The following is a 23,184-nucleotide window of genomic DNA, read 5'->3' on the forward strand; positions in this document are numbered from 1 at the left end:
AGCCAGTAAGCAGTGTTCCTCCATGGCCTGTGCTCCAGCTCCTGCCTCCAGGTTCCTGCCCTGAGTTCCTACCTTGGGCTCCCAGATGAACTGTAACCCAGGATATGTAAGCTAAATAAACCCTTTCCTCCCCAAGTCGGTATTGGTCAGAGTGTTTTGTCACAGCAATGGAGAAACAAACCAGGACAGAGGTACACATAAGAGGTACAAAGAGGATTACACACTTAGAAGTACATGCAAAGAAGCATGCACTGATACATACAAGATACACACCGAGGTACACATAGAGAGGCCCCTGTGGACATCAAGTGGACCCACATATGCATTATAATAAGTCCACAAGGAGAAGAAAGAAACACATGGATATTTGAAGAAATAATGGTGCAAACTCCCCCCAAACTGATCAAAGACATGAATATAAATATTAAAGAAACTCAAGCAAGTTCTAATAGGACAAACTTAAACAAATCTAGACCAAAGTACATAATAATACAACTGTCAAAAGCTAAAGTCAAAGAGCATTGGAAACAACAGGAAAGAAGTGATTGACACAAAGAGATACACAATATAATTGTTTCCATACTTCTGTCAACCAAGAATCATATTCTAAGCAAAACTGTCTTTCAGAAAGGAGGAGAGCTAGAATGTAGCTTAATGGTAAGAGTGCACACTTAGCTTGCAGGGAGGTCCTGGTTCAATCCCCAGCACCAAAAATAAAATTAAACCTCAAAGTTCAGGGACTGTGGATATAACTCAATGATGGATCACTTTCCTAGGATACCTGATGTCAATGTGTATGTGTGTGTGTGTGTGTGTGTGTGTGTGTGTGTGTGTATGTGTGAGAGAGAGAGAGAGAGAGAGAATCTAATGGAGTTCATAACTACTAGTCCTGTAGGTTAAAATAAAAGGCCCCTAAACAGTAACTCAAAGATACATGAAAAACAGCAATCCTTGGCAAAGGTAAGGAAGTGAACAATTAAGCTACTGCTACTGTAACTGTGTGGTAGAAGAAGATACCTGATGTCAACCTTGACCTCCATGTATACACACATACATGAACATGTACAAGTCTATACCACACACACACACACACACACATACACAGAATTAATCTGTTTTCAGATACACAAAGCATAAAGATGTCATTTTGTGATATTAATAACTGAAAGAGGTGAGATAGGCTGTATAGAAGCAGAGTTTTTTAAATGCTACTGAAATTAAGTTGTCATAACTTTAGACTGATAAAGCTTCAGAACGTTTAATGTTATGTTTATGATAACTATAAAGAAAATTAGCCATAGAATATACAAAAAGGCCAGGCATGGTGGTGCATGCTTTTAACCCCAGCACTTGGGAGGCAGAGGTAGGCAGATCTTTGTGAGTTCTAGGCCAGCCTGGTCTACATAATGAGTTCCAGGCTAGCTGGAGCTACAGGGAAACCCTGTCTCAAAAAGACCAAATAATAAATAAATAAATACACATTAAAAAGAAGGAAATACTTCTTAACTCATTCTATGAAGCCAGCATTTCCAAAACCAGACAAAGATACCATAAGAAAACCACAGATTACTATCCCTTATGAATGCTGATCCAAAAGTCCTCAATAAAATACCAGAAAATTGAGTTTAACAGCATAGTAAAAGGATTGTAAATCATAACCAATGAAATTTACTTTTGGAATTCAAAGATGGCTCAACATACGCAAATCAATTTATATACATGCATTGTATTTGTAGGATGAAGAAAAAAGTTACTATCTTGATTGCTGTAGAAAAAGCACATATGAAATCCAGCATCCTTTTATTTAAAACAAAATCACTGAGGAAAGTAAGAATATGATAAAGATCATATTAAAACTCAGTAGGAGACAGATGTGGTGGCACATACCTTTAATCCCAGCACTCAAGAGGCAGAGGTAGGCAGACCTCTATGAGATGGAGGCCAGCTGGTCTACACAGTGAGTTCCAGGTCAGCTGGGGCTACACAGGTCTCCTTCTCAAGAAACAAACAAACAAAATGTATAGCAAATTCAATGAGATAGCTCAGTGGGTAAAAGCCCTTGCCAGCAAACCCAGCAATATGAGGTCTATATCCCATGATGGAAAGAAAGAACAGCTCCCACCAATTGTCCTCCAACCTCCACATGGTATGATCTTTATCATATGGTACACCACACAGATACATACACACAAAATAATTATTTAATTAATTTTAAAAACTCATGGCAGGAGCTGGAGAGATGGCTCAGCAGTTAAGAGCACTGGCTGCTCTTGCAGAGGACCCAGATTTGGTTCCCAGCACCGACATGGCAGATAAAAACCTTTCATAACTTCAGTTCCAGGGACCCAACACCCTCTTCTGACCTCTGTGGGCATTGCACGTGGGTAAGTGCACATGGGTACACTTACATATGCATACAGGCAATATGCTCATACACATAAAATAAAAATAATAAAATATTTTTTAAAACTCATGGCAAATATACTTGATGGTAAAAGACTTAAAGAACTGAGATTCTAACAAGATGGGGATTTGCCTGTACTATTCAACATAATATTAGAAGTTGTTGTTAGAGCAATTAGACAACAAGAAGAAATTAAAGAAGGACCAGCAAGAGGGCTCAGTAAGTAAGTCCAATCCCCAAAATCCATGTAAAGGTGGATGGAGAAAACCGACTTCATAAAGTCATCCTCTGACCTCCACATATGTGCATATGCCCCCAAATCATACACACACACACACTCACACACACGCACACGCACACACACACACACACACACACACACACTGATAATTTTTAAAAATTTTAAAGACAAAGAAATTAAAGCAAAAAGAAAGGAGAACAGTGGTTAACAGAGTCCATAAGGAATGTGAAGGAAGAAGGGATGGAGGGAGGGTGGTACAGGTAGGTGTGGTCCAGTCAGAGGAATAACTTCTACAGTACTGCAGTCTAGCTGTGGTCAACAATAACTCATCTTCTATTTCAACATTGATAGTAAAGAAGATTACAAATGTTTGCAGCACAAATAAACATGTATCTGAGTTAATAGATATACCAATTACCCTTATATGATCATTACATATTATATACATGTATTGAAATGTGACAATGGATCCCATAAAATATGCATACTTACTATATGTCAGTTCAAATTAAAACATATTTCTATAAATAAATTAAAAGCATCCATACTAGAAAGTAAAAGGTAAAACTATCTGCATTCACTGATGCAGATTTCTGCATTCACTGATTTCATATGCAGAAATTGCTAAATATTCTACTAAAAACTGTTAAAACTAAAACTAAGGAAAAATTCCAAAATATAAAATAACACATAAAAATCAGTTGCATTACTGTATATCAACAATGAACAATCTTCTTTTAAAGATTTATTTTATTTTTTATTTATGTTTATGTGTGTGTGTCTATATGTGCATGTTTGTGTGGGTGTCCTCTGAGGCCACATCCCCTGGTATGGGAGTTACAGGTGGTTGTGAGCTGTCTGACATGGGTTCTGGGAACTGAACTCAGGTCCTCTGCAAGAGCAGTATGAGCTCTTAACCACTGAGCCATCACTCCAGCCCCCAATCTTTCCTTTTTTATATGCGTACATGAATGTTTTGCCTGCATGTGTATATGTATATCGTGTATGTGCTGACAGAGGTCAGAAGAGGGCATTGGATCCCCTATGACTGGAGTTACAGATGGTTGTGAACTGCTATATGAGTGCTAGGACCTGAACCTGGGTTTTCTACAAGAGCAGCAAGTGCTCTTAACCACGAGTCATCTCTCCAAGCCCAACAATGAATAATCTTAAAAAAGAAATTAGGGGCTGGAGAGACGGCTCAGTGGTTAAGACCACTGGCTGCTCTTGCAGAGGACTCGGGTTCAATTCCCAGCACCCACATGGCAGCTACAAACCATCCTTAACTCCAGTTCCAGGGGAATCTGAAGCCCTCTTCTGACCTCTGCGGCATTGCATGACATGGGTGCACTCACATACATGCAGGCAATACACTCATACACATAAAATAAAAATAAATAATAAAATATTTTTAAAAAGAAATTAAAAAGACAATTCTGCCAAGCACAGTGGTGCATGCCTTTAGTTCCAGCACTTGGAAGGCAGGGCAAGCGGATCTCTGTGAATTCAAGGTCAGCCTTGTTTACATAGCAAGTTCCAGCAGGCTACCCAAGGACTGTATAGTGAGACCCTCTCAAAAAAAAAAATACAACTTCATCAAGGAAGTGAAAGATTTATACTGAAAAATTAAAATATTAAAATAATTTCAATTTTTTTTCAAGAATTCTTTTCTTTTCCTTTGAGACAAGGTCTCATGAATCCCAGGGTAACCTCAAACTCAGTTTGTAGCTGAGGACGACCTTGAACTCTTGATCCTCCTTCTTCTATCTCCCTGTGCTGAGATTACAGAATTTCTTGAGAGAGTCACTGCAATTAATTTTCAGGAGAGGCTTAGATGCCTCCTGTGGGAGTTATGGGACCCAGAGACTGAAGTACTGGATGTAGGAACAGGTGTTGCGGCTCTAGCCCTGGTTCTGACTGCCCCACTGGCATTTCTTCAACCAAGGACTGGTTCTATCAAATATATTGTACATTTATGTCTATTCACCAGGATGACTGAATCAGTAGCTGCCAGAGGAAAAGACTATGAAGTAATTATCACACTTAAGAAATTATTAGATTCCAGCATAAGGATTCAATTATTTAAGATAACCCAAAGCAAAGGCTGTTTGACAGAAATAGCAGCTGTCAACAGATCCCAGAAACAGGGGGGCATGTATGAATTAGCTCACTGGAAATACAAGTACAGGTTCTAAGATTCTTTATGGAAATGCTGTGTGAAAGAACTGTCCACCAGGTATGGTGGCACATACGAACACTCAGGAGTTGTGGGCAGAAGGATAGCAAGTTCAAGGCTAGCCTGGAATACACAGAAAGATCTTGTCTCAAAAACCAATAGGAGCACTCGGGAGGCAGAGGTAGGTGGATCTCTGTGAGACTGAGGATAGCCTGGTCTACAAAGCAAGTTCCAGACCAGGTGGGACTACCAGAAGACCCTGTCTCAGAAAGAAAAACAAATAACATAACATCCATAGTAAACAACAAGGAAGGGATTGCTGATAATTCCCAAATCTAAATGCTAAAAGGAGACCACTTGGGTTTTATGTGATTTGAACTCACATAGATGAAGAACGAGGCCCTCAGATATACAAGTGTGACCCTGCCAGTTACTACCATGAGTTTAGTGTCACTTCAGTAAGAGTGAAAGCTCCCTCAGGAAAAAAAAAGTGAAGAACAGATTTGACTGAACATTTTAGGAGACTGTGAAAACTGTGATCACTCACCTGTCCATTGTTCTATCAGTTGGTTTTAAGACTTTTTTCAGTTTTTTTTCTTTTGTCCTTTATGTGGTTGGGGGGGGGTGTACATATGAGTGTTGTGTTTTTTAAGTTTTTTTGAGATAGGAAACTAACCTGGTATTCACTATGTAGCCCAAGCTAGCTTCAAACTCAGAATTTCTCCTGCCTCAATTTACTGAGTGCTGAGATACCACAACCAACTCTAAATTCAGTATTCTAAAAGAAGGAAAGGCTGATGCTCACCTTGTTGCTCTAGCAGAAAAAGCTAAACATTGTCGTTACTTTACAAATCCATATTGCCACTTGCCTGTTGTGTGCTTGGTAACAATAAGCCAATATTATGGAGACCCCAGGAAGGAATCTCCTCCACTCCTCCTACTGCTAAAATGGTTAAAACCCTGTATGAATACAAATGACTGGCTGGACATGGTGGCACAAGTCTTTAGGCACAACATTCAGGAGGCAAAAGCAGGTGGAATTCTGAGTTCCAGGCCAGCCTGGTCTGCATAGCAAATTCTAGGTAGTGAGGGCTAGCTACCTAGCGAGATTCTGCCCCCCCCCCAAAAAAAGTGGGGACTTGAGAGATAGCACAGCAGTTAAGAACACTTGTTCTTCCAAAAGACCTGGGTTCAATTCCCAGCACCCACATGGTGTCTATGAACCATCCTTGACTCCAGTTCCAGGGGAATCTGATGCCCTCTTCTGACTTCCGCAGCATTGCACAACACAGGTGCACTCACATACATGCAGGCAATACACTCATACACATAAAACAAAAATACTAAATAAAATATAAAAATAATAAAAAAATATATTTTTAAATGGGGTGTGTGTGATTCTTGAAAGAAATGAAAGAAAACATAAATAAACAGAAAGACACCCATGTTCATGGACTGGAAGATGAATATTGCTAAACTATCAATACTACCAAAGCAAAACCATCTATAGAGTCAATGCAATCCCTAACCAAATTCCCACATCATTTTTTGAAGAAATATAAAAAATTCAACCTAAAATTCAAATGGAATCTCTAGGGAACTCAAATTGCCCAAACAATGCTGACAAAGAACAAAGTTGAAAGACTTATATTTTCTGATTTAAAATTGCACCACAAAACTATAGCAATCAAAACATGAGATCAATGGAACAAAATGAAGAGCCCAGGAACGAATCCTCACATATATTGTTGAGTGATTTTTGACAAGGGTGTTGAAACCATTTGATGAGGGAAAAAACATACTTTTCAATAAATGGTGCTGGGGAAACTTGTAAATGTTCGCATACGATAGAATTAAATTTGGACACTTTCTTAATGCCATATACGAAAATCACTCAAATGAATCAAAGACTTCATTATAAGATATAAAGCTATCAAACCTTAGAAGAAACATGGGGAAACTTCATGACTTTGGATTCAGCATTTTTTTTCTTTTTGGATATGACACCAAAGATATGTAACAAAAGAAAAAACAAACAGGATTTCATGAATATTTAAAGAATTTTCATATACAAAGACACTACCAATAGAATAAAATGGAAACCCACAAAAAGGGAGAAAGCATTTGAGAATCACATATCTGACAAACTATTGATCTCCAGAACACACAGAGAATTCTTAAGACTCAACAATACACAGACCTGCCTGCTACCCTAACAAGTATACCGTACACTGTCATTAAAGAAGCTTCTTTTTGCAACAGTTGGAGGCTATTACAGAGTTCTACAACCAAACTAAGTTCTAAGAGATGCCTCACCCTAAGTGACACATCTGCAGTAGAACGTCTGCATCTAAGATTCATGGAACAAAGCAGAACGCGGTGGAGAGAATATTAATACATCTTTGAACTTTCAGCAACGAAGCTTCCTCACAATAAAGTGCGATGTACACAAAAGGTCACAACTCTTAAGTTTTAGAGAACAAGAGACTTCAGATCGCATGTCCTCTATTAAACCTCACCCACCCACGACTAAGTGACCATTGTGGAAGAGGGGACAGAAAGCTTGTAAGAGTTAGGGTTGGTGCATGAACATAAGGAAACAGAGGCTTTCAGGCCACTGGCAACTTGCTCATATGAACTTGCAACAATGGTGATAGCATGTACAAGACCCATGCCAACTCAGACAAAAACTCAGTACAGAATTGCAGAAATGGTCAAAAGGCCCCAACCTTAGCCAAGGAACTAGTGGCAGCTGATTACTGATGGGTGAGGAAGACTAGATCTTCTTTAAGTGAGAGACTCTAGATAGGCTGACTAGACTCCAGTGGATGAACTTGCACCGAGGGACATCTGGATACAAATATTTGATCAGATAGGACTTAACATACATGACAGAATGCATGAAATCCAATGGGTGTGGTATGAGAGGGTGTGGATGTGGGGGGTCTAAATTTAATTAAGTTCTATTATATGAAATACACAAAAATTCAACAAAAATATTTTAAGACTCAACAACAACAAAACATACAAACACCCTGATTTAAAAATGAGAAAAGGACTTATATACATATGTTCTCAAAAAAGATATATAGATGATTGCTAAGTATCTGAAAAGATGCTCAATATTACTAGTTATCAGCAAAATGCACATCAAAACCACAATAAAGCCAAGCAGTCATGCATCCCTGTAGCCAGTACTCAAGAGGCTGAGGAAAGACAGAAAGTTCCAGACCAGTCTGAGCTACATAGTAAGACCCTACTTCAACAACAAAAGCAAACAAACAAAACTAAAGAACCCACCAATAAAAACAGACAGATACTTACTTCACAACCAGGAGGATGACTATTACTTAAAAAACAAAATCAGAAAACAGACTGGGGAAATAGCAAGTTTCCTACCACATGTGAGGCCCTAGATTTGATCCCCAGCACCAAAAAATATAAACAAGAAGTGTGGGTAAGGAATTCACATAGAAGGAATTGACAGCCAGTCTGTGTGGAGAGCCACCACAAGGACAACTTTCAGATGCAGAACACCTACTGTGCCCGGAGCTGGTACTTGGCACTTGCACTTTTCAGACACGAATGTGGCTTCTCTCCAAGGTCCACTGAGAGTTAACTGCACAGTTTTCCCATGTGGCCCCCACCTGCTGAACGCTGTTGCCCCTCTCAGGTCTCAGGGAACCACAGGCTGAGAAGAACCAGGCTCACCTTAGGCAGAGCTAGCTCCTGGTCCAGTCCCACACTGATGTTGCACATGAAGTAGAGATTCGCTCCAAACAGGGCTACAAACAGCAGCAGCTGAAGAAGAAACTGGCAGAGTGAGAACCTCACCCCCAACGGGCCCCATCTTCTCCCGAACTTGAATGGCTTTAGGGCCTCATGGACAACATCCTGGAGTTGAATAAGACTAGAGCTCCAACCTGGGCAACCACTCCTCTCTCCCCATTCTCTCTCCCTCGGTGGTACAGGCCTGCAGCCCTTCAGCCCACTTACCACAACAGGGCGAATCCACCGGTGCAGCAGGAAGGGAGCATATATTTTACGGAAGAAACGGAGGAGGAGCCCCTCTTTTTGGTCAAATGGGGGCTGTTTCCCGGATGTAAGACAGCATAAGATATCGGGACGGGAAGCCTAGAGGATGACAGGCAGTCTCTCACCATGGGTCCAAAACAGACCCCAGGGACCACTTCATCCAGGCGAGTCCTGCAGATGGCCATTGTGAAGTCTGCTTTTGTTGTCTACCTTGATCAAATATTGAATTTTATAGCACCACAGGACCACCAGGTTGACTTCTGTCAAATTTGTTGGTTTGAGACAGGACTTCCCTGTAGCCCACCTGGCCTGGTATTTACTGTGTAGACCAGGATGGCCTTAATCTCACAGAGATCTGCCTGTCTCTGCCTCCAGAGTACTGGGATGGATTAAAGGCATGGTCCACCAGGCCCAGCACTGTCAATGTCTTATTTATAATTTTTTTGTAAATGTACATGCCTTTAGAAGGTTTGATCATATTTCCAAAAATAACCAAAATCAAATTATCTTTCTATGGGAAGTGGGGAAACATACAACCCAAATGCCCTCTTCCAGAATAATGCCCTTGCTCCCTATCAACTCTCCTGACCACTTCTGTAGTAAGTAATCACATCACAAGGCAGGGTAAGTCTCTTGGTCCTGGTACAGTTTCCCCTACCTCCTGTCTCTTGCTATCCAGGGAGAACAGGGCCACAAAAGCAGTCATCTGTAGAAGGAAGTCGAGGGTAATCGCTAGGCCAGAGGTCAAGGCGAAGGTCCGCACAGCTGGCATGCGGGTCAGGGCCCCTGGTGGGGAGGGTCAAGTCGTCTTGGCATCATGGGCCCAGTGGATGCCAGCACAGACTGTATTAAGCACGAAGAAGTTTTGCCAGCATTCACTGCCCTTTGAGAACCTCCGCCCCCTCCCAGACTAACTTAGCAGGGTAGGTCCTGGGTAGAGGAGATTACCCCTGCTCACCTAGAAAGAAGCAGATGGTCTCAGAGAGGCTGCACAGCAGCATGCTGGGGGCTACACTGCCCAGGACACGGCCAATGTGGGCCTCTCGCTGCTCCCCAGGGTTTCGAGGCATTCTCTATTGTGGAAACAGAGACAGAGGACACAAGGGCTTAGAGTCCCAGCCAAACCCGAGGAAATGCCTGACCTGGAAACAGAAACTGACCATACTAACAACTCAAAACCATACTTTCTGCTTCTCTGGTGTGGCCCAAAGAAATGCTTGGTGCATTCCAGATGCAAATAGGATGCTCCAAAGCATCCTATCACCCCAAATGTTTGACAGCAAGGATAGTTTAAATGGACTCTGGTTTGTGCTTAGCATAGAATGATACACAGCAGTGTAAAGGCAGGAAGGAGGTGGCTCTAATACAATAAAATAGAAAGCTCACAGATGTTGTACAGGCTTAACCAAAAGCAAGGTCAAGATGACATCCACAAGATGTCAATTTATGTACATAAATACAATTTATGTATTTATGCCAATGCATGCTATTTTCTACAGCTATAACCCTGCAGAGAAGAGTCTGCAAGAATGCCCAGCCACTCTAGGTGGGGCTCTGACAAGAACGTTGAGGTTGCTAGTGGCTATGAAGAACCCCTCCCTTCTTACCTGGTATTCGAGAACAAAGATGAAGATGTTGTCAGCCCCCACGGCCAGTACCAGGAAAGGTACTACTTGGATGATGACCAGGGAGGAGGGGATGCCCAGGTAGGAATAGAAGCCCATGGCAGCCACGACTGCTCCCAGCACCACAGCTATACCACCTAGGCCCAGGGTGATCTTGGATTCCACCTGCAATGCACCTGTCTCAGCCTCTTGGCTACCAAGACACCTTTCCAGACCCTCCTTACTCCCAGACTGGGTGAGGAGCACACAGCTGACAGGAACCCTGTGTGACCACAGGCACTTAATGGCCCCCACCTCAATGAAGCGCTCCTGTGTGCATTTAAGCCCCGGTACAAAACCATCCTCCCAAAGGGCAGGCCCATGGCACCAAAAGTGCAGATGTGCCTGATTATATCTTTCTAAAACTGCATTACAAGGCTTTTTTTTTTGTCTTTTTGAGACAGGGTCTCTCTGTAGCCCCAGCTGTCCTGGAACTCACTATGTAGACCAGGCTAGCCTTGAACTCACAGAGATCTGCCTGCCTCTGCCTCCCAAGTGCTGGGATTAAAAGCATGTGCCACTGCACCCAGCTCAAGGCATTTTTTTTAAATGTGTATGAGTGTATTGCCTGCATGTGTGTAAGTGCACATGTGTCTTACAATGCCTGAGGAGGTCAGAAGAAGGCATTCGATTTCCCTGGAACTGCAGTTACAGTTATTAGCCACCATATGGGTGCTGGGAATTGAACCCAGATCCTCTGCAAGAGCAGCCAGTGCTTTTAACCACCAAGTCATCTCTTCAACCCCACAAGGCATTTTTAAATATTAGGTTTGCATTTGGATAGTGGATATGTTAGAGAGTAGAAAGAAAACTCAACCCTTCAACATAGAACACATCTAAGAAATATTGTCTTTTGGAGGAGTCTCTTTTATATACGTCCAACTTGCTATTTTAAGGTGCCCTCTGTAAGAAAACTTTAGAAGGCCTTCTAGAAATGTACAAGGCCCTGAGTCCCCCATGCTGTGTCCCTCTCACTCTCACCAGTATTTGGTTCCATCTGGAGTAGCTGCCCAGAGCCAGGGAGATGTACAAGAAGACAATAATGTAGCTGATGGCAAAGATGGGTAGGTCCTTGATAGTGGTGCTGTTGATCTCATCCTCCACAGAGCGCTGTAAGCATACAACCAGCCCACTGACAACACAGGTTTCTGTGCTGAGTAGTCGCTGCATGCCCTGGGGAAGCCTCTAGCAAATACCATGTATGTGGGCACAGGTGCTCACCATTTAGGGCCACTCAGAAGAATAGGGAGGGCCAGGATGGGCACATTGGAATTGACTGACCCAAGATGGGATTGCTCTTGTAGAATCAGGAACCCTGCAGTTCCTACCTCAGCCATGAATGCAACCTGGAACTTGTCAGCTGTTCTCTTTTGGAAAGCTTGCATCTCCTTCAAGAAGGCCTCTTCCCAGAGCTTGGCTTGGGCCATCCGGGGATCATCAGCAGGGTAGTTATTGAGAGAGAAGGTCATGACCAGTGCCTCTGCCTCAGAGTAGTCCTCCCCTGGGAAGAGAAACTCGGGTCCCTCCTCCTGTGCCCTTGCCTCCCTCCTCCTCCAACTATACCCCTGACTTCTCCCATTCTGGTTCCTCTCTGCCTTCCCCATCCCAATAATGGCCTTATCTCATGCTCCATTTCCCTCACCCAGTCAAAGGCAAGGCCTTTGGGCCCCCACACAAAACTAGATCCCCTGGGCAGCATTATGAGAAGATGAGGGGAGAATCAGAGAGGAGGCAGGATGCATCATGTGTAGCCCCTATAAGCCAGGCCCCTGGACATTGGTAACACCCATCCCTGCCCCTCCCTCCTCGTTATTATTCCTACTTTACTATTGCTCCTTCACTGGCCTCCTAGGACCTACCCCACTTACCTTCATACCCTCCAACAGCAAGGAAAGGGAAGACAGGGGCCCCGTAGTCAGCTATGCAGCTCAGACCCAGGGATGTGCCATCTTTGAAGGTGAGGGGTGCACTAGAGACAAACCACAAAGGGAAAGGGCCTTTCCTGGCTCTGCCTGGTTCCTTCAGCCCCCGCCCTCTCTGCCCTTGGCCCTCAGCACCCTAAAGGAGAATCACTGGTTGCAGACTGCCTGGCCTAGAGGGTCCTAAACGGACAACTTCCCACAAGGTCTCATGTGGGCCCCAATCCACAGAACGGGGTGGGGACTACCCTGGGCACCTCCTTTGGTCCAGGTAGGACCTGTAGGCTGGTCTTTCTGAGCTTCCTATGTACCTTCACACAGTGAGACTTTCTAGATATGTCATTATCCTATTCCCAGGTGAGCAACACACTTAAGTGAAGAGCCTAGATTTGCGCCATGGCCTGTCCCCTGCACAGGTCTCAATGCCTTTCTGCCTCTTCCCTTGCAGAGCCTGAAAGAAATGCTCCAAGTTGAACTCTAGAGACCAGAGTCATGTGTCCATAGCTACCAGTCAATGCCTGTGGGCAGGCCTGTCCTCTTCAACTAAACTCTTTCTGCAAAGCACATCTCTGTGGAGACAGAGTAGAATACTAGACAAAGCTCTCTGAGCAAGTGAGTATGTTGGTCAATAGCACCACTTGAGAGCTAATTACTGTGTGACCTTGAGCAGCTTAGGATACTATTCTGAGCCTCAATTTTCCTGAGCATAATCAGATCACCAAGAGTTGTGAGCATCCAAAATCAAAATGAAGATAGCATAAGTCAAGCATCGTGGAGTAGGCCTACAACCCTAGTACTGAGGAGGCTGAGGTAGGAAGAACAAGAATTTAAGGCCAACCCAGACTGAAGAGTGTGACTCTAAGAAAACAGACATGAAAGAGTGATCCCTGGTGCCTCCTCAGAGCAGCCCAACAGCTCCTCTCTGTTCTACTGTTTCTGAGGATAAGACACTGGCTCAGGGCACAGACACTCTAGGAAGTTCCCACACTTAAGACTCAGCTGAGAGTGGGGATAAAGGCTTTCTACTCTAATCTAGTGAATCTCAAAGGGTGTGAAGCCTGGGGTCCTTAGAGTCCTAGGACCCTTTCCAAAGTCTGCAAGGTCAACACTGCTTTAACAATAGCCCTCAGAGGCTATTAGCTGCTTTAAGTCTCATCTCTTCTTGAGTAGAGGGATAGAAGAAGGCCATTTGGTGCACCTCGCTTCTCTCCTTCCTCCAAGAGCCTCCAGTGCTATAGGCCCCCTAATCTCCCTTCCCTCAGCCCCAAGGCCTAGTATTGTTTTACCACCCAACATGTTCAAAGCAATGAACAGAACCCCAAACAGCATAAGGATGTGGATGAAACTGCACTGGGACCCCTGGCCTGATGCCTGGGGCCAGAGACCTGGCCTGGCCCGAAGTCACCTTTTTCTAGTCATACCAGGTAATCTCCAGGCTTCTAAGGACCTGACAGAGCATGGCACAAGAGGCAAGAACCAAAAACAATGCAGCACAAACACTAGGTGAGCCATCTCGATACCTTTGAGATTTAAACTAAGGCCACACCAGGAGCTTTGAGGAAAGAGGGGCTGCGATGGCCACATACAGATTTGCTACAGAGAGCAGGCACACTAAGAATGAAATCCAAGAAGGGGCCTAAAGAGACTCAGATACATGATGGCCCTGATGGGCATGTGTGAGAGTTGTCGCTGACTCCACAGGATGGAGCTATGTTCCGGCCTGCTTCCCAGAAAGCCATAGCAGCCCCCACCTGCTCCCCTCAGATCCACTCACTTAGCACAGTAGAGAAAGTGGTCCCTCCAGTCCACCTGGGAAGTCTGGCCATTCAGCGTCTGGTTGGCCGTAAGCAGCAGGAGCGTGCGGTTGTTCTGGAAGTACTGAAGGAAGCTGTTGACACAGCAGTCAGAGAGGCTGGTGTTGTGTGGTTTGAGGGGAGCATAGCAGATATCCTGAAGGGAGATGTTGCGTTCTGCCTCAGGTGACCACACCTGCATATGTCGAAGACTCTCCTGTAGTTCCAGCAGCTCCAGCAGCAGGTCCAGGGATAGGATCCCGCTGAAGTTCTTGGGCCCCAGCAGCAGGGAGTTGTATATGTAGCCGGACTGGTTAAGAGCTGTCAGGAAAACCTGATTGGTTCTAAAGAAGGGGCCAAAATGCTCATCGTGGAAAGCCTTCTCCTTGCGGGCTTGACTATTAGGGGCCGACCACAGGTCCACAGGGTCTGTGGTGAGTTCTATAAAAATCATGCCTGTTGCCAACGCTATCACGAATAGGAAGGACACCACCAGGACAGTGATCGGCCATGAGGCCACCCTTGTGCCCCAGCTCTGGAAGAAATTGCCAAGGACAGTGTGAAGTGTGAGGCTGCGCTTTTGAGCACGGCTGGGGGCTGCCTGGGGTCCCACTGCCTTGCCATTTTTCTTGCTAGAAGCCACTCGAAGGCGAATAAGGATAAAGGTGAGCAACACAAAGACGGCACTGAAGATGATGATGAGAGCCAGCCAGCCTGGCATTCGACCCATGTAGAAGGAGGGGCGCAGGGCTGGGGGTTGGGGAATGACAGGGCAGGATGCTGCACAGTCCTGGCAGGAACAGGCTGCCAAGCCTTCACCCTGGGACTTATTGCAGGGTGTGATCACCCCATTCAGAAGCTGCATTCCATTTGCCGGTGCCTGATCCGGCTCCAAGAGGTGGAAAGTGATATCCAGAGGAGCCAGGCCATTCCCTGTGTCTCCCTGGAAGTTGAGCCAGCGCTGGGCATTGCAAAGGGCAGAACCATATACACCACACATGGTGCCCACGGCCAGTGAGGCAGCTGCAGGGATGCGCACGCGGCTACAGGACTCATAGGCCTGCTCCGCAAAGCTACGCTGGTAGAAGGCTTCATATGCCACCACAGCAGAGGGTTGATCAACTCCCAGCACAGCCACTCGGGTGACATTGATGAAAAGGCTCTGGTCAGGGCTGCAGGTATTGTGGCAGTGCAGGCTCACAAAGTTGTCAGAGCAGGCCGGGCAGCGGGTAAGGAGGGCTTTGGTGATGGACATGCTGCTCTCCAGTGACATCAGCTGTCTAATAGAGCAGCAGGCATAGGTGTTGTTGGGGCCATTGTAGAGACGGGGACAGATGCGCTGAAGGAGGGCCAGGTGGTCACCTGTGACATGGCGGGCTGGTGTGTTAGAAAGGCAGGATACGTTGGACAGTGATGTGAGGCCTCCGGACAGCTCTGGATTCTTCCCACATTCTTCATAAAAGGTGCAGACGCCAGCCTTGTGGATGGGTGTGTATAGCTTACCCTGGGCCTACAGAAAAAAATCAATGGCTCCTGTGGACCCTGCAGCTAGTTGGCACAGTCAGACACTGACTGAGCACTGAGAGGCCAGAGAGGGTATGTGAGAAGGAAGTCCACTGAGTAAGGGACTGGGAGAGCTATGGAGAAATCATAGGGCATGTACTGTACTGCAGTTACAGTGCCAATGGAGGCTCAGCGATGCCAATGGAGGTGGTGGAAGGGCCCACATTACTGTCTCTCTGAGTCCCTGGGCTGCATATGATGCCAGAGGCTGGGGACCCTTGTGGAGGGGCCCACATTACTGTCTCTCTGAGTCCCTGGGCTGCATATGATGCCAGAGGCTGGGGACCCTTGTGGAGGGGCCCACATTACTGTCTCTCTGAGTCCCTGGGCTGCATATGATGCCAGAGGCTGGGGACCCTTGTGGAGGTTCTGTGCAGGAGCCCTCTGTCCCACCCCCTGCATGAAACCAAATACCATCACCCACCATTGAGAGCAAGTGATGATCTTAAAAGGCAGAAGCCAAATCTTTCCTCTAAAACCCAAGATATTCCAAGTGATATTCACCCAGGGACCTACCTCCAGCACCTGATTCAATCCCACTTAACTACAAGGGAGGTCTCCATCCATCTGTCCCTCTGGACCCTTTGTCCCTTCAGCCTCATGACCTAAAGACCTTCCACCAGCACTTCTCCTGTGGAAGCATGAAAACCTCCCCTAGCCCTATGACCCTCCCACCCTGCCAAGCACCCAGCTTGTCTTACCCTAATGAGAGGCACTGAGGAGTGGCCATGAGCAATAGACTCACCGAATTCAGGAGCAGGGCACAAAGTAGCCAGCCCCACAGGCCAGCTGCCATCCCAGGGCCAGGGAGGGATCAAGGAGAAGCAGGATCAGGCCTCAGAGACAGCTGGAGATGGCTGAGGACAAGGCCCTAGTCAGCCTCCTCCTCCCAGTGACAGCCCTGGTCTGACAGCATTGGGATCAATAGGGCTAAGCAATGATTAGGGTTAATGATTCACACACTGTTCCCTCCCTTCAGAAGGCACCATTCCATGGGTCCCCCTCTTAGAGGAGCTTCTTGGTGAAGGTGTCAGGTCCCCATTCATTTCCTGATGCAAATGAATCCTAGTGAGAGTGGAACCAACTGAGCAAGAGACTCATGGTTCATCCCCTACTGCCCTAGCCACTGGTCTGACTCTGGCCTTGGGGCTTAGCATAGCTTCCAGAGTGTCAACATTATCCTGGACTTGGCCTCTAACTTGTACTCTGACCCACTGCCTCTTGGGACCAGCTTCAAGTGTAGGCTCAGACTCATCCTCTGAGCTATCACCTTTAGCAACTGTGATTAATTGATATTAACAGCCAGATAACAAAGGGACATTGAGGGTGGAGTGAAGCAGTGACGGAAGTTCCCTTCAGGATCCAACAGGAACAGAGAGACCCCGGATTCCTCTGCTTTCTTCACCCTTCCTCTTCACTCCTGCCCTCTGTCTCTCTCTTGTCTCTGACGCTGGCCTGGTCTACTGGCCAACTTTGTCTGGGAGCTCTGGGGCGGCCACTGTACCCTACCTGGGTCCAGTGCATAGTACACACTTTCTGCTCTTTCTGGATAGGAATCTTCCATCTTCCCTTGGGATCTGCTATCAAAAAAATGTGCCAGGACTTTGGCCCCTATTGCCAAGGCTGAGCTTCTGATAATTCTTCAAAGCTGCCCATGAAACAGTTGCAGGGAGGGGCCTATTCCCCATCACCCAGTGTTCCATGGACCCCAGTAAACTCAAAAGAGAGCTTTCCAGGCTTAGGCAAAGGACAGCAGAGGCGGAGAGGAAGGGTCCAGGACCTGCTTTTGTGCAGATAGATAACCCCATCCAGCACCTCCTGGCTCTGTCTTTGCTCCTGGATGGCATCCATGAGACTGACTTCTTTCCGTCTTGGGCTAGGTGTTGTCATCTGGTTCCCCCATATACAGACGCTGAGACAAGTGTTCTAAGGCAAATGGAAGATAACCTCAGGTTACAGCAGGAAAGTGAACAGGTAAAGAACCAGGAAACGTGGTGCTGGAGAGATGGCTCAGCAGTTAAGTGTACTGGCTGCTTTTAAAGAGAGTCTGGGTTCAGTTCCCAGCACCCCACATGGCACATAACTCCAGTTCCAGGGCATCTGACTCCTTTCTCTGGCCTCTGAGGACACTGCATGACATAGATGCATTACACACATGCAGGCAAAACAATCATACACATAAAAATAAAAATTAACTAATGAATTAATTAAAAGAACCAGGAGATGAGCAGAAATGGTTCAAGATGCATTCAAGACAGTCGCTGCCCCCTGGGACCTGCAGGGGATGGCAGGAACACTCTCTAGAGGATTCCCTCCAAAGAATAAGAACTTGACACTTTCTGCACATGCACAAGTCATTGATTGAGGCCATTCCTGGAAGCCTGAGCCTAGGGACATTTAGCCACTGTGCTCCCACATCAAGAACCCTGACAGCAAGAAGTTGCTACTGACATGTGAAGACCCCAAGTGCCCAAATGAAGGACTCTGCAGCCCTGTCTTCTTTATCTCAGTTCTCATGAGGGTTATGCAGCTATGTCCAGCCTGGCACCAGATGGATGGGGCCCAGATCCGTGGTCTGGGTTCTTTTCTGAGGCCCAAAGAGTATGAGAGCAACACAGTCGCACTGGGGACAGAGAGGAAGGTTTTCATCAGTCTTACCTCCACGGCCTGCATGGGGTCCCTCCAGGCCTCACCTGGGCATACATGTTCTGTCATGAACATGACACCAGCATGTGTACCTGCTGCTCTTCAACATCAATATGCATTGCCTTTGGTCTCTGACCAGCACTTCTATTTGGGATTATGATCCACTGCGCAGTCAATGTTCTACTTTCCCAGGCCTTCCAAGATTTCACTATTATAAATAATAAGCTTCCAGCTAACTTCTTTGTTTCTTCCTTTTAAAATTTATCTTCTTAAAACAAGTTCCCGGAGGTGATATTTTATGAATTTGAATACATGTTTATGATTCTTTTTGTAGTTGTTTTTCTGAGATAGAATCTCCCTGTAGCTCCAGCTAGCCTGAAACTCTATACTCAATCTGCCTATCTCTGCTCTCTCAAGCACTGGGATTAAAGATGGGCACCACCACACCCAGCCCATGTTTATGATTATTAAGTGTACTCAGTCTAACCTAGGATCATCAGGAGATTACCTGATATTGGTATCTAGCTAAGGGTCGGTCCCAACCCTCAACTGACAGATACATAGTGACAAGGGTCCTTTCCACTGATGCCAGCAACCATAAGCAGTGTCTCACCACATTTTCACCTAATCGTGCACTATATTTGTCAGACTTTACTAACTTAGTAACTGTTAATTGATGAAATGATACCTCAGGGTTGTTTTGGGAATGGTAAGGGTGGTACTGAGGACTGAATCCAGGGCTTTGCACATCATAAGCAGATGCTGCACCACTGAATGACATACCCAGCCCTGAGCTCTCATTTCAACTTCCTTTTTACTATTCATAAGATTAACTGTGACTAAAATGTGGTTATTCAGTGAGCCTGGAGAAGGGACCAGGATAGCATTCCATTACTAAGTCAGGGTTGCAGCATAGGGCAAAGCAGTCCTTGGTAGCCAGGCCTCAAGTGGATGCCTTGCAGTGTGCACAGGAAAGCTGTGTAGTCTGTCCCCAGAGTTGTCAGGAGTGCTCACTCACTGGCTTCTCTGCATTCAAAGTTTGAGGGTCCATGTGAAAAGATAAGGAAGGTGGCTCTGCTAAGCTAGTCACCTGGCCTGGACCATGTTCTCTTTGCCGGGCAGTCCTCTGGCCAGTGTGAATGAGAATAATCATAGTGTTGACTTCTGGCTCATTAGGGGTAACCAGCCTAGTATTTGTACCTTCTTTTCTTGTCATCAGAACCAGGACTCTATTTGGTGAAGGACTGTGCCTACAGTTCAGGAGGGGCTGCTCCCTGTCCCCACAGCCCCCCTTTGTAGCTAGTGGCCATATGATCTAGTTCTAGATTTCCTTATGAAACAAGACTTGGGTTGATGGCATGGTACTCTAGCCTTCCCTGCTTTTCATGCCCTGGATATTGACTGGATATCTGGAGTTGTGGCAACCATCTTGTAGTCCTGAGGTATCAATGAATAATGTTACAAAATACACCATTTAGGAGTGACATCAGAAAAACAGCAAACAAGGAAGTTCTAAGGTAGTCTCTATCTATAGAAACATTGATAAAAACAAGCAGAGATATCAGAACTTTGTAGGCACTCCAAAAAGACAGACAAAGGTCTATAGCAACCAAGCAAACAATCAAAGAGAAAAAAAACTCTCCCAGAAAACACTAGGAAACTTTATGGTGCTTTTGCTCACCTTGCCCTGCCTCTTCCCCAGTGTGGCTGCAGTCGCCTCTTAAAGCAGCAGCAGTACAGTTCCCAATCCCCTCTCTCCATCCAGAGAAGGATTGCTTGGGGTGGGGGATGATACCTGAAGGACTGATTCAAATTCTGTTACAGTTTTGCTTTAAAAAACAGGCCTCTCCCTGGAGCAGAGATTATAGGTAGTGACCTAAAAGGGATCATCTGCAGCCCAGAGGAGAAGCTGGGAAATTAGGACATTCAAAACAGCTATTTTAGTGTCCCAAGAGAAAAGGTGACAGACTCCCATAGTCTCCCTCCACACCTATGACATCTTACTCAGCAGTCACAAAATGTCCAGATTCCCCAGTCCCACTACTAACACGGAGTGTTTCCTTCCATTATGAGTATGTGTGTGTGTGTGTGTGTGTGTGTGTGTGTGTGTGTGTGTATGCACACATGCACATCAGGGTTTCACTCTGTTGCCCAGGCTGACCTGGAACTCATTATATAGCCCAGGGCTGGCTTTGACTTCACAGAAATCCTCCTGTCTTAGCCTCCTGAGTCCTGGGATTACAGGTGTGAGCCACCACACCTAGCCTTTCACATTTTGTTATTTAAAATTTTTTATTTATTATTTTTATTTTGTGTGTTTGGGTGTATTGCCTGCATGTATGTAAGTGCAACCATGTTATGCAAAGCCCATGGAGGTCAGAAAAGGGCATCATATCTCCTGGAACTGGAGTTATGGACGGTTGTTGTTAACGGCCATATAGTGCTGGGAACCAAACCCAGTACTATAACAGCCAGTACTCTTAACTGCTGAGCCATCTCTCCAGCCCCCATTTTGTTATTTTAATATACCTTCAGATATACTCTCAATTTCATAAAGTAACTTTATGTTGTTTTCCCCAACCATAGGATATTTGAATTGTCTGGAAGCAAGAATTCAAAGGTCTTTAGATCAGCAAAGTGAAGCCCAGATCCTAGGCCCTGGACCCTATGGTGGCAGCTATATCAAAGGTGCTTGTGCTAGGAGATCTTCCTGCTTCTGCCTCTTGAATGCTGGGACTAAAAGCCTGTGCCACCATTCTTCTGGCCTGCTAACCATTATTCTGGTCCTTATATTTTGTCTCTGCTTTTTTTTTTTTTTTTTTGGTCTTTTTTGAGACAGGGTCTCCCTGTAGCCCCAGCTGTCCTGGAAATCACTATGTAGACCAGGCTGGCCTTGAACTCACAGAGATCCACCTGCCTCTGCCTCCCCAGTGCTGGTACTGTAGGCATATGCACCACGCTGGGCTGCTGTCTACATTTTTAACCTTCTAGAAGTCAACAATCTCTGCCAAAATGATGTTCCTGAAAGGTTTCCACTCCTTCCCCACCACAGAGCCACCAGAAAGATCTCTGACTTTCTTTGAAATAGCCAGTGAGGTCCTCTCCCTGCAAAGGCAGGACCAGCAGCCCAAAGCCACCCAGAAATAGTTATAGAAAATGATCTCTGCTTGTCTTCAGCCCCTTAAGATTAAGGATAAAAATCTCTGAGGGAGAAATGAGACCTGATGCATACTCAGGGGGAGAAAAAGGCAAGCTTCCAGGCAGAGGAAGGCTGATGCAATCAGAGCTGCACTAAAGCCAGTTAGAACCAACAAGGCTGAAAGAAATGATGGCCATCTGCCCCTTGCTTCATTATAATGGCATCTCCATCCTGCTTCCAACATGCACATGACTCCATGACACACCCGGAAACGCTATATAAAGATAATAAAGGGGGGTAAATTCCCATCCATTCCTGAAATCCTCCACACTTTCCACACTTTAACCCATAAACAATCTGCCTTTCCATTAAAGTTTGTTCATAACATAAATAAACTGTCCAAAATCCAAGTTGCAACTGTCCCCTGAGAAGCCCATGCCTACTCTTGGGTATATATTATAGTCCTTTCCTTAATATTCTCTCTCGATAGATGATAGATAGATAGATAGATAGATAGATAGATAGATAGATAGATAGATGATAGATGATAGATAGTTAGATGAATAGATAGATGATAGATGATAGATAGTTAGATGATAAATATAGATAGAGATAGATAAATAGATGATAGATGTCCTTCCCTCTCTCCCTCTCTTTCTCTCCCTTTCTTTTCCCTCCACTTTAAGCATATACTTCTTTCTTAATAAGCCACACACTTAATAAATCCCTTCTTTATTTAATAAACTCCAACTTTGCTTCATATTGTCCAAAAAAAAAGAAGCTGTGTGTATATACAGGGAATTTAGAAAGCCACATTCATGTCCAAGGAAGGCACATGTTCAAGAAAGACCTGGAAAGCTATTCACCTTAAGGCTATTTGCTAGCCTCAGTGCAAACCTAACTAAATACTAAAGGGAGAGCCCCAGACACTCTACCTGGATGGGAGGAGGCCATGTTTTTGCTCATTTATTTAACTGTTGTTGTTTCTCTCTCTCTCTCTCTCTCTCTCTCTCTCTCTCTCTCTCTCTCTCTCTCTCTCTCTCTCCTAGTTTCATCTGTGTACACGTGCATGCATACATGCACAAGCGTGTGTGGCTTGTTTGCTTGCTTAGCTCCTGATATTCAAGCAAATTTCTGTAAAGCTTGCATGGTAGCATACATCTATAAACTGCATTTTCCCCAAGTACATATAGAATATTCTCCAGGGGAGACGATATGTTAGGCTAAAAATCAAGTCTTGATAAATTTTAAATGATTGAAATAATAGTGTCTTTTGTGGTAGCAATGGAATGAAACTAGAAATCAAGCACAAAAAAATCACAAATGCAAAAAAACTAAAACACACTCTTAACAACCAGTGGGTTAAATAATGAAACACAAAGGAAAAATTTAAATACCTTCCAGCTGGGTGTGGTGGTGCACATCTGTAATGACAGCTGTTTGGGAGGCTGAGGCAGGAAAAGAAGGAGTTTGAAGTCAGTCTGGACAACTTGGCAAAACCTCCATTAAAAAAAAGTAATGAAGCTGGGCATGGTGGCTCACGCCTTTAATCCCAGTGCTGGGGAGGCAGAGGCAGGCAGATCTCTGTGAGTTTAAGGCCTTCC

General features: G+C 45.1%; 1 protein-coding gene across 1 annotated transcript in view; it reads right to left on the reverse strand.

The window, feature by feature from the left end:
• Positions 1 to 16,707, reverse strand: part of Npc1l1 (NPC1 like intracellular cholesterol transporter 1) — a 23,214-nt gene extending 6,507 nt beyond the window's left edge. The window contains exons 1-10 of the mRNA XM_008834082.2: positions 16,541 to 16,707; positions 14,214 to 15,742; positions 12,389 to 12,489; positions 11,849 to 12,021; positions 11,502 to 11,630; positions 10,464 to 10,646; positions 9,815 to 9,929; positions 9,515 to 9,642; positions 8,818 to 8,955; positions 8,533 to 8,622 (exon numbers count right to left, since the gene is read on the reverse strand). Of these exons, the coding sequence (XP_008832304.1) occupies positions 8,533 to 8,622; positions 8,818 to 8,955; positions 9,515 to 9,642; positions 9,815 to 9,929; positions 10,464 to 10,646; positions 11,502 to 11,630; positions 11,849 to 12,021; positions 12,389 to 12,489; positions 14,214 to 15,742; positions 16,541 to 16,591 (2,637 nt within the window). The 5' untranslated portion in view covers positions 16,592 to 16,707. The remainder of the gene's footprint in view (positions 1 to 8,532; positions 8,623 to 8,817; positions 8,956 to 9,514; positions 9,643 to 9,814; positions 9,930 to 10,463; positions 10,647 to 11,501; positions 11,631 to 11,848; positions 12,022 to 12,388; positions 12,490 to 14,213; positions 15,743 to 16,540) is intronic.
• Between the last annotated feature and the right edge of the window lie 6,477 nt (positions 16,708 to 23,184).

This window comes from Nannospalax galili, unplaced genomic scaffold, assembly GCF_000622305.1.
Source record: "Nannospalax galili isolate Female #2095 unplaced genomic scaffold, S.galili_v1.0 scaffold996, whole genome shotgun sequence".
NCBI classification, from domain to species: domain Eukaryota; kingdom Metazoa; phylum Chordata; class Mammalia; order Rodentia; family Spalacidae; genus Nannospalax; species Nannospalax galili.